At 34.9% G+C, this 12,016-nt stretch overlaps 1 protein-coding gene across 1 annotated transcript in view; it reads right to left on the reverse strand.

Moving 5' to 3' along the window:
* Positions 1 to 9,226: 9,226 nt before the first annotated feature.
* EIF3H (eukaryotic translation initiation factor 3 subunit H) overlaps positions 9,227 to 12,016 on the reverse strand; it is a 105,202-nt gene continuing 102,412 nt past the window's right edge. The window contains exons 7-8 of the mRNA XM_003760335.3: positions 11,080 to 11,212; positions 9,227 to 9,533 (exon numbers count right to left, since the gene is read on the reverse strand). Of these exons, the coding sequence (XP_003760383.1) occupies positions 9,436 to 9,533; positions 11,080 to 11,212 (231 nt within the window). The 3' untranslated portion in view covers positions 9,227 to 9,435. The remainder of the gene's footprint in view (positions 9,534 to 11,079; positions 11,213 to 12,016) is intronic.

Below are 12,016 nucleotides of genomic sequence, written 5' to 3' on the forward strand. Positions count from 1 at the left end.
ATATTAAAACATTTTGCAAGCCTTAAAATGCAATATAAACATGCTTTTAAAAATTATTTAAGATTCAGTTTATGGAATAAAATATACATTTCCACAAATAAGATTACTGTACATGAAACTGTAAATTCACTATGCACAGCTTGCTATACCTTTGAAATATACAATATTATCATATAAATATATTTTTCCCGTTCCTTACTCTCCCCCCACCCCCAGATGGCTATGATTAGACACAAATTAAGAGGGGAGGAAGGAGGAGAGGGGGAGAGAGAGAAGTTATCCTATACAGCTATTTATTAATTTTTTCTCTGGATGCAGATAGGGTCTTTCTTCATATGTCCTTCACAGCTAATTTGGGTATTTATAAGTCAAAATAACTTATTCACTCAAAATCATTTTTTAAAAAAATATTGTTGTTACTGTTGCATTAGAAATATGCTTGAAAATATTTTTTAACTTAAGGAAAAGCAGCGAGGAGTCACAATAATCAAGGCAAATGGCAAAGAAAGTGCCTAGATTTACCAACACAGGGTTGGTAAATCTTTACTTTGAAGTGTGCAAACTGAAAAGTAATGCTGATACTGCATATGCTCAGGATACAGCTATGATTTGCATCACTATCCTCTAATAACTTCTAAGTGGAGCCCCCCAAATGATTCTAGCTCATTCACTGGCAAGGCCTGATCATAAAATATCTACAGCTCTGGGGAGAGTGTCATCAATGATTTGCCACATCAAGGCTTGCTTCACCAAAATGTAAAACAACCTCTTTCCCTCTTCCCTTTCAGCCCCCTAAAGAGGTCCTAAATTTCTCTAAGTTTTGAGTTCTTGGAAGCTGGAACTGAAAGATTAGAACATAAAAAATGCAAATTTTTCTGTTTTTATAAGTTGTTTTAGTTTCTCCTATTTTCATAGGTGAGTGAACTGACTCCAGGACTGGAAGAGTTAAATCAGTTTTCACATACTCACACACAGACACATACACACACACTTATATAAATGTTTCTCCCCTCCAAAAAAGTTTAACTATCAAGAGTAGCTCTAAAAAAACATTCCAAAGTTCTTTCCAATACTAGTTTACACTTTCATAAAACTGACATCTGCATTTCCAAAGAAATATTTCACTGTCAGAAAAGTCCAATGTAATTTGGTTTGCTTGAAATGTTTCAGACTTGAGAATCATCAACCACTTACTATTAGCACCACCACCTGCTTACAATCCCAGAACCCCCTACCCTTCACCCAAAGGCAATGCACTGACCTCTTCCATGCACCTTCCAACAAGGCCAGCCAAAACTACAGGGAGGCTCAAGGGAGCTATGATCTGCCACTGATTTCCTGTTCCATCTTGAGTGAGTCACATAACACCTCTGTATTCCGATTGTCTTATGTCTGTCTGAAAGCAGACACTGACTCTAAGGGGCTTCACTGAAGAACAAAGGCCCCTTGCATATAGGTCAGTTAAAGGACCTGGGTGCAGTCATAAGCATTTTGAGGAGAATGGTAGGTTAGTAACACCTGGGGATTTTAGTTCTAGGCAGGCTAATGATTGGTTGGGTGCCCCTTGAGGTATGTCATTTGGCCTCCTCAATCTCAATTTCCTCAACTATAAAATGATCTGGTTGGAGTGGATGATCTCTAACTTCTCTCCCAGCTCTAAATTAAAATGAATTGGTGAACTTTTTGCAAAATGTTTACTCCTCTTAATCCACCCAATTAACCTTTGGATCTGCATTTTCCCCATTGGTTCAAATCTCTTCCAAGCAACCTGTCTAAAGAGACTGTTCTAAGTATTTCATTAAAAAGACATGTGCCTATAGCATGAGTCCTAAACTAACCATTATTCTTTTTTAATTAAAGCTTTTTATTTTCAAAACATATACATGGATTATTTTTCAACATTAACCCTTGCAAAACTGTGTCCGAATTTCCTCCCTTTTCCTCACCCCCTCCCCTAGATGGCAAGTAATCCAATATATGTTAAACACAGTAAAAATATATGTTAAATCCAATATTTGCATACATATTTATACAATTATCTTGCTACACAAGAAAAATCAAATCAAAAAGAAAAATAGAGAAAGAAAATAAAATGTAAGCAAACAACAATAAAAAGAATAAAAATGCTTGTTGTGATCCACACTCAGTTCCTATACTCCTTTGGGTGCAGGTGGCTCTGTCCATCACAAGACCATTGGAAGTGGCCTAAATCATCTCATCGTTGAAAAGAGCCACATCTATCAGAATTGATCATTGTATAATCTTGTTGCCATGTACAATGATCTGGTTCTGCCCACTTCACTTAGCATCAGTTCATGTAGGTCTCTCCAAGTAAGTCTCTCTGAAATCATCCTGCTGGTTGTTTCTTACAGAACAATAATATTCTATGACATTCACATATCAACCATCTTTCAACTGATGGACATCCATTCAGTTTCCAGCTTCTAGCCACTACAAAGAGGGTTGCCACAAACATTTTTGCACATGTGGGTCCCTTTCCCTCCTTTAAGATCTCTTTGGGAGATAAGCCCAGTAGAAACACTGCTGGGTCAAAGATATGCTGTTTGATAACTTTTTGGGCATAATTCCAAATTGCTCTCCCGAATGGCTGGATTTATTTACAATTCCACCAACAATGCATCAGTGTCCCAGTTTTCCCACATCCCCTCCAACATTCATCATTATCTTTTCCTGTCATTTTAGCCAATCTGTGAGGTGTGTAGTATCTCAGAATTGTCTTAATTTAGATTTCTCTGATCAATAGTGGTTTAGAAAACCTCATATACTAGAAAGGGCCAAACCATTACTCTTTTGCAATCACTAATTGCCCTCAAGTGTGAGCATATGTCCTTTTATGGAGGACAAGAATAAAATCAACCCAATTCCTTTCTTTAAACATTTTGCTCAAGCTCTCCATGATAGTTATCACCTTTGACAGGTGAAATTGAACACAAAGCATGTCAACCAAAACATTACGTAATCATTCTTTAAATTTGAACCAGTTACTTGTAGTATAAGCACATGGTCATTCTTTGGATTACTACCTATTGATAGTATATTTTGTTCACAGTATATTTCAGGATGAAGTTGAAATTATTAGCAGTATTTCCTCTCTTTATTTTAATTGAAGTTTAATTTTCCCTTAACATACATGGAAATGTCTCATCAGCTACAACAGGAGTTGGAATGAAATTAAAAAATAGACTTCTCATCACTGTGATATCACACATGAAGTTACTGGGACATATAACTGTCTAGTTTGTGAATTCTGATTTAATAGAAAGGTTCTCTTGTAAAAACAAAACCATTTAAGACAAAAGGCAAATATGGAAACCAAAAACTCACTTAAAGGAAAAAAGTGAAAGGCAAGTGATCAAAAAAAAAAAAAAAAAAAAAAAGGTAGAGAAAAAGAAATTACTTATGGGATCTGAAAACTTATGAATTGAGTCAAACTTACAGAAATCAGTGCTAGAGGCCACAGGGCCCAGAAGAGATGGCAAGAACCATTTATTGGACAAAGTCAACACTTCTAAAAACTAAACAAAACTTCTTTGTTCATATCCACAGAGGTGGGTGAAAGCAAAATGCTAGAAAAAATACATATCTTGGAAAGGGACTGATGAAAAAAAAATATTAATATTTAAGTGGTACCTGACTTCTTTCCCTCCAATTATTGAAAATCTTGGGGTAAATGAAAATGTTTTCCCTTTTTTTTTTTTTTTTTTTTCAGTAATTTTTAAGTAGTGTCTAACTTTGCAAACCCATTTGGGGTTTTCTTGGCAGAGATACTTTGTCATTTCCTTCTCCAGTTCATTTTGCAGCTGAGGAAACTGAGTCAAACAGGGTTTTGTGATTTGCCCAGAATCACCCAGCTAATGTCTGAGTTGAGATTTGAATTCAGGAAAATGGGTCCAGGCCCAGCATTCTATCTACTGTGCCACCTAGCTGCCCGTGTTTTCCTATTGTGATGAATTCAACCATAAAAATGGACCTACTTAGAATTATAGGATCACTTAAGTACAGATCAAATTATTTTAATATGATAGAAATGTGAAACTATTGCTTTTAAAAAAAAGAAGGCAATCTCTTCCTTTCATATAACATAGTATGTTATAATATAGTAAAGAAAATTAGGCTTTTATTTTTTCAGTTATGGAGGTAAAGGAAACCTGGAAATCTATGCCAATATCTCATTTTAATACCTTTTAATTTCCATCAGTGTAAAAACTCAGTTAATTGAAATGATTTTTTTCTGTGTCTAAGTTGAAAGGGGCACCTGACAAAAAAACAAGATCATAAGAGATAATTGTTCAAAACAGTTCCTTCAAATAACATTTCCTGGGATCTCTACAGAGGCAAACCAATGACTTTCATGATCTATAGACCTAACAATGGTAATTTGGAGTCAGAATGATGAGCCTGAGGTATAAAGATCCTAAACTCGAGAATCGACATTAATTCTCCTTATTAAGGCAAGTTAATACTTGAAAGCAGGTTTTAAGAGTTCAATTCAATAAACATTATACACCTTATATCCTAAGTACCCTATTGCACCAGTGATACAAAAAGGAATATAGTCTTTGCACTTGAGTTTATAATCTATTAGGGCATCTTAAATTCAACATAAATGCTCCACATGCATATTAGCACAACTCAGTTTGTTCTATAATCAGAGGGGCTAATAGGACAAAAAAAGGAAAATGTTAGATGTTGGAAAAATGGGATATTAATGCACTATTGGTGGAGCTGTGAATTGACCCAATCATTTGGAAAACAATTTGGAACTATGCCCAAAGGGCAATCAAACTGTATATACTTTTTGATCTAGCAATATCACTTCTAAGTCTACATTCCAAAGAGACACAAAAAGAGGTAAAAGGATCTATTTGTATAAAAATATTTATACCAACTCTTTTTGTGGTGGCTAAGAATTGCTGAGGCAGTTGGGTTTAAGTGACTTGTCCAAGGTCGTACAGCTAGGAAGAGAATTACCCTTTTTTTTTTAAATGTTAACAAAAATATGTAACATATGTATAAAGAAATTTGCCACATTGGCTGTGTTTTTTAAAAAGAGGTAATTTACTTAGATTCTGTTACCATTCTTTCATGATTGTCATTGCATTAATTTCTGTCTTTTAAATATGATTTGTCTTTAAAATGATTGTTAGCATGTAAATTGTTCTCCTGGTTCATCAGTTCATTTAAGTCTTCCCAGGTTTTTCTGAAATCATCCTTTACATCATTTTTTTAAAACAAGAACAATAGTATTCCATTGCAATCATATACCTTTTCTTTAACCTTTCCTAATTGATGAGCCTGCCTTGGTTTTCAGTTGTTTGCTACTACAAAAAGATCTGCTATAATTTTTGTGCATATGGATTACTTTTCCTCTTTGATCTCTTCTAGTGGTATAACTGTGTTGAGAATAAGCTTAATCTAAAAACTTGCTTTTCCAAAATGCCAGGACCAATCTACAACTCTACCAATACGATAGTACATGTTAATGCCTATTTTCCCACAGCTCCAAAAATTGACCTTTGTCAATTTTCTGGTCAACTTTATCAAGCTGGTGGTTTTGTAAAGTAATCCCAGAGTTGCTTTAATTTTCATTTATTATTCATTAATTTATTAGTATTTTAGAACTTTTTTGTGGTTGTTATGGCGATTGATAAATCGGATTTTCCTTAAGATACTTGCTACCAAGCTTTTTTATAAGCCATTTTCAATTTTGACTTTTGAACCATACTGGCAATAATACTTTGGATCAGGGAGCATAATTCCTCTTGGGAAAAACTTGATTTGGTAAAGCTTGAATTTAATGTAGAACAGTCTAGAATAGACTACTGCAGAATAGATTAGAATAGTTTAGTCCTTTTCCAAATAACATGCTAGAATTTTTATCCTTTCTTCTTTTGTACTGCACATGAATATTTTAAAATTCACTGGGCCACCTGAAAAGAGAAGATGTCTACATAGCCATTAAGAAAGAGGAAACAGTGAATAAAAATGTGTTTCTGGATAGAATGGGACAATATGGTGGAAGCATGCGTGATAATAGAGGAACAAACTGATAATACCAGATGGCAACTTCACTGCCCAGCAAGGATGAAAAGACTAAATCCTGAAAGCAATTCAGGTCATCTAGTCCAACCAGCTCTGTCAAACAGCCTCAGAGAGATTAAGGGAGCTTGCTAAGCTCACACAGGTTGCAACTAGTAGAGAAGAGACTCCATTCAAAAACCTTAACTTCTGAGGCAAGGCTTTCTCCACTGGATCCAAATGACTTAGGTTATTTGAAGATATGCTGAAATTGTGTTCCAAAGTGATGGGTGAATGGTATTATATGAATTACTTAAGATGAGCACACTCCTAGCTGGAGTCTACATAAAGAAGTCAAAAGTTGTAGAGAAAACTATTTCAGAATACAGGAGGAAAAATTTAGTTATGTTTTGTTGCCTTAAATAATAGGTGAAGAAAAAATTTCTTGAATAAATGTTCTCTCTTCTCTTCTTGTGTTTCCCTCTCCTCCTTTGTTCTGTCATTCTCAGTCATTAGACTCTTTGTGACCCCATTTGGGGTTTTCTTGACAAAAATATTGGAGTGGTTTGCCATTTTTTTTCCTCCAACTCATTTACACATGAGAAAACTGAAGCAAACTGGGTTAAGTGACTTGTCCAAGATCACCCAAGTGTGCGAGGCTTCCTGACTCCAGGCCTGGCATTTTATAAATTGTTCTACAGCATCTTTTTTCAAGAAACTACAAGGAGGCCAGTATCACTAGTTGATAAGTGGTACAGAGTAAGAATGATTGGAAAATTAGGAAGGGGTCAGATTTTAAAGGATTTTTTATGTGATCTTGGAGGTTAATAGGAAGCCACTGGAATTTATCAAATAGGTAAGTAGAACATGGACAGATCTGTACTTTATGACTGTCCATTTGACAGCCGAGTGGAGGATGGATTGAATGGGGAAAGATGTGGCAGGAAGGCCAACTTGGCTACTGCAGTAAGTCCAGCACTGGTGATGTTGGTCCCTGGGAGATGACAGTCATCACTATAGTGTTGCCCATTTTAGAGGAAAGAGAGGATCTATAGTAGCAATGTGAAAAGATACAGTTGGCAGGACTTAGCAACAGTTTGGATGTGTTGGGCGAGAGAGTAAGGAAGGATAACACCAGGATTTTGAGTTTAAATGATATAAGAGGGTGCCTTGTACAGTAAATGGGGAGTTAGGAGTGATGCAAGCTTTGGGACAAATTGTTAACGAGTACAGACTCTTCCTGTACCAGGTCACCAGAATGATGGGGGTTAGCCACTAAATTATGGGGCACAAGGTGAAACCTCAAAAGTATATTGGAGTTAAAGCTGGTGTCACAAGTCATCCCAAAAGAATCTGTAGGCATAGACCTCCAAATCAAAGGGCAAAGATTTTATTGCACTGTTAAGAAGGGGGCTAACTTCCAAGAGGAAGGGATTTTAGCAACTAACAAAGGAAGACAAATTCCTTAGAAAAATTCACAATTAACAAGGAGGAAAACCCTATAAAATGGAAGACATGAATTGGGAGTATGCCACTGACAAGTCAGCACGCTAAATTCAGAGAAGTTAGCTGTATTAAGGAGACTGCCATTGACCTACAGGAAAAACTCAATAAAGTGAAAAAAAATTCAAGAAAGTTAGTATGAGCAGATCTTTTATAGGGGAAATAAAATCTCAGGGGTTTAATATCATGATTGCATATAATAAAGACAGGATTGCTGAGTGAAATGAGCAGGACCAGGAGATCATTATATACTTCAACAACAATACTATATGATGATCAATTCTGATGGACCTGGCCATCCTCAGCAATGAGATGAACCAAATCAGTTCCAATGGAGCAGTAATGAACTGAACCAGCTACACCCAGCGAAAGAACTCTGGGAGATGACTAAGAACCATTATATAGAATTCCCAATCCCTAAATTTTTGTCCACCTGCATTTTTCCTTCACAGGCTAATTGTACAATATTTCAAAGTCCAATTCTTTTTGCACAGCAAAATAACGGTTTGGACATGTATACTTATTTTGTATTTAAGTTATACTTTAACATATTTAACATGTATTGGTCATCCTGCCACCTAGGGGAGGGAGTGGGGGGAAGGAGGGAAAAAATTGGAACAAAAGATATGGCAATTGTCAATGCTGTAAAATTGCTCATGTATATAATTTGTAAATAAAAAGCTATTAATAAATAAATAAAAATAAAGACAGCATTTCAAGAGACCTCCACTTGGGGTGGGACTGTAATCCTGCTTAAAGCTGAAAGGATCCCATCTAGGCCCTTCCCATCTTGCCAGGGAGTATTATAATCCTACTAATGCTTAGGCTTTCTCTGCTAACACAGTGATACCCAGGACTTCATCAGTACTGTATATTTCAAGCATTTGCTTCCCTTCTCTCCCTCCCTTCCCCCATTTAAGATGCAGGGAAGAGAAAGTCGAATCTTAAGCAAAATACATATCCAAATGTAAAAACTCAGGGTTTATTTCAAGTTTCAGTACTAATATCTGGCAATTATATGCCAGTTTCAAAGAAAAGAACAGTAATTAGTTTATCAACTCTGTTGTAACAGACATTTTGAACAGTTTTGAAAAATCCCTGAAATATTTGTTGTGTAACTGAATGTAGAAGTTGCAAAAAATTTGTTAAGAGTAAAAAATTTCTGAATGCAAAAACCAAAATTCATTTCAAAATCAAAGGTAATGTATCTGAGATGTTTCTGACAGCACTTGCCCATGTTGTATTGCACAACTTCACTGAAGTGTTGGTGCTGAACACATTGAACACATTCTACAGCCAGAAACATCTCAGCTCGGATTTGCAATGGGAGTCGTGTAAAAAATTTTCAGGCAAAAAGGGACTGCAAGTGAAAAAAGTTTAAGAACTCCTGGTGTAGGTAGTGAAATCTTACCATGCATATAAGTCTCTAAAGCCAAAACAGTGAGCTGGTAGCAATTATAATTGACATAAGTAACATTAAGGGTAGTGCTCCACGAGCAGGTTTGGGGACAACAAAGTTGAAATGTTGTGACTAAAATGCAGCACTTTCAGATTAAGACGTGAACTCGGAGTTTAAGATCAGAGGACTTAGGGAAACTCTATTCAGTATTTTGTGTATGCTTATAAAAACATAGGGAGCAAATCAGTTGCAAATCAGACTAAGAACCAAATAAGGAAACAGTAGGAATATTAAAAACAAATTTTATTTTTTCTTAAGAACAATTTTACTGCTAAAGTTTAAGTCAATGATATCAAATTATTACTATCAATTTCATTAAGAAAATCTTATTTCTTGAAAGAGCTGTCGGCCGATGATCTCAGAATACTTTATCAGCACCTTATCTGGAAATAACTAATCAAACCAGCAAACCAGAAGTAGTGGATTTCCTCTTTCTAGTTGTTGTACTCTTGGAGAGCCTGAGCCATGAAGAGTTTGCCCAAGTTCTGTGCAGTGAACTCTTTGATGTTCTGGCAGTAAGTGTTAATTTGGCCTATCAATGAAGGAGAGAAATTAAGAGTGCCATGAGCTTTAATTAAGTGAAGGCAATAATATCTACAATAAAAAAATTAGAATGAAAGAATTCATTCTTATCAATTATGATGCTTATAAGAAAATACCCTATTTAAAAAAAAAAAAAAAACAGGGTACAAAAAAAGTATCAGAATCACAGAATGTAAGAATTAAACCTTGGCAATCAGCTAGTTGAATCAATACACTAAAAGAATCCCCAAGATCACATATTCAATTAGTAATGATCTAGTTTCTGCTTGAAAACCTCTAAGAAGAAAGATCAATGCTAAAATTAGATCATTCTATTTTTTAATAACTCTTTAGCTGTTGTTCCTGACATCAATGCATCTTTTAAAAACAAATTCAAATTTTAGTCAAAACATTTGCATGATACAGTACCACAAAAAAAAAAAGGGAAAAAACTGTTAAGAAAGTTGTTAACTAGTTAACTTTAGTCTAATCAATCACAGATTGCTGACTACTCAGGAATATGGTTGGGATTGTCCTAAGTCTAATGGAGAAGTGGCTTTTGTCCATTTTGGTCCAAGTACTGATTTACAAAGACTTCACATAAAAATAATGAGAAAGCAATAAAAATTCTAGTATCTCTTAAGTATGTAACTCTAGTTTATTTTGATTTCTAGAATTCAATGGAAACACAACTTTGTATCTAAACCACATGGTAATCAATTTACAAGACTCATACTCAATTTGTAAATTATTCTGTATAATTTTATGACATTTGCATCTTTTAAATACTATGAAATACAGTTCTAGCTCATCTAAATGGAAACCTTGAAGATTACTGTTTTGAATTTTTCAAAGATAAATGATAAACTGACTCAAACCACATCCTAATCACATTTTTTAACTTCATCATAATGAAGTAAAAATCAAAAGAGATTTATTTACATTTATAATATTAATAGGTCAAGATAATATCTCATCATTTAAAGGTTGAAAGGGATAAGAGACAAAGGCAAACCAGTCAAGAACTATATTCTTTAACCCAAATTTAGGTCCACATTAAGAGAATGGTACTTACTGCCATATGTGTAAAAGAGGGGGAAAAAGCATAAACATGTTTCTTGTTAGAGTATAATTGTCTTCTTGCTAAATTTGAAAAAGGCCTCACAATAAAACCACGTAATTGTAAAGAATCTGCAAATGCAATGATGCCTTATTTAAAATGTTTAAGTTTAGATGTATTCTGAGAAAGTATTACTGAAAGGATTGATATATACGGCTGAAACAAAACCACTTCACCTTAAAAGAATCCTGGGACTCCAGAGAGAAAAATAAACTTGATTTTTTTTTAAGGCCTATTAAACTGCTACTTTATCCACTGCTAAAGCACTGGTACACTGAAAAGTAATTCATTACCACAAATCCTTTTAATGACTTTTCATTTATCCTCAACCAACCTGTGATGGGTTTTTTCTTTCCATATTTTCCTTTTCTTATATCTAGTATCAATACAAGTGAGAAGAGCTGAAAAATGGTTGATACCAGGAAAGAGATAATACCTGCAATAAGAAGAGACTCCATCCTGGCAGGGGGCTGAAGAGGTTTGAAGAGTTTGGACATGTCCTCTTCAGGGAGAGGAGGTTCTCCTCGGCTCTGGCGCTGCAAATTCTCCTGCTGACGACGTTGCTGATACTGGAAAAGGAAAATCAAGTTTGTATTATTGTCAAATTTGCCACCAGCTTAAGGGAAAATGGTCTCTATGCAATAAGCAATGACTCTAAAGCTCTGGATTCTCCACTACAATCTTCTTCCCTATAACCTATTACCTTCCTTCCCCCACTTACTTAATCGTTTTAAGGCTTTCAATTCTAATCCAAATTCTGTATTGACTACATGACCCTGTTATTACTGTAAAAACAAAGAAAAATGTCTCTTCACCTGACAGGTGTTCTTGAACAGCTGAAAATTATTTCAAAGAATTTTGTCACCAGAAAATACTATGTTAAGACTAAATCATTTTAATAGGAAAAGACAGTGTAACAGCATTTGAGTCAAAAGACATGTATTTGTGTTCAACTTTACAATCTTTAAAATCTGTCTGGTCATAAAGAGGCTGAGATATGACTAGTTTGAAAAAGCAGAAAAATGTGTGCCCAAAATGAAAAAAAAAAAAAAAAAAGGGGGGGGGAGAGTTCTCGATGATACTATGTAGTAATTTTTGCATAAAATACAATCAAGTCAAAAGCAGATTTTATAAAAAAGGGATAAGAGGCTTGGCAAATAGAGTGCCTATTTAAACAGGAAAAAATGTTCAATAATTTCAATAGTTAACAATTACTTGAGAAAAGCATGAATGTTTCCAAAGAGCTAAAGGAACTGGATAGAAAACCATTTATCCTGGTTGGATTTAGATTTGCTTGAGCCAATTAAAACGTCTTGAAGTTCTTTAAAATGTTTTCTTCCTTTACTCCTTTCCTTACCTTCCTTCTTTCTTTT

Source organism: Sarcophilus harrisii, chromosome 1, assembly GCF_902635505.1.
Source record: "Sarcophilus harrisii chromosome 1, mSarHar1.11, whole genome shotgun sequence".
In the NCBI taxonomy this organism is placed as follows: Eukaryota; Metazoa; Chordata; class Mammalia; order Dasyuromorphia; family Dasyuridae; genus Sarcophilus; species Sarcophilus harrisii.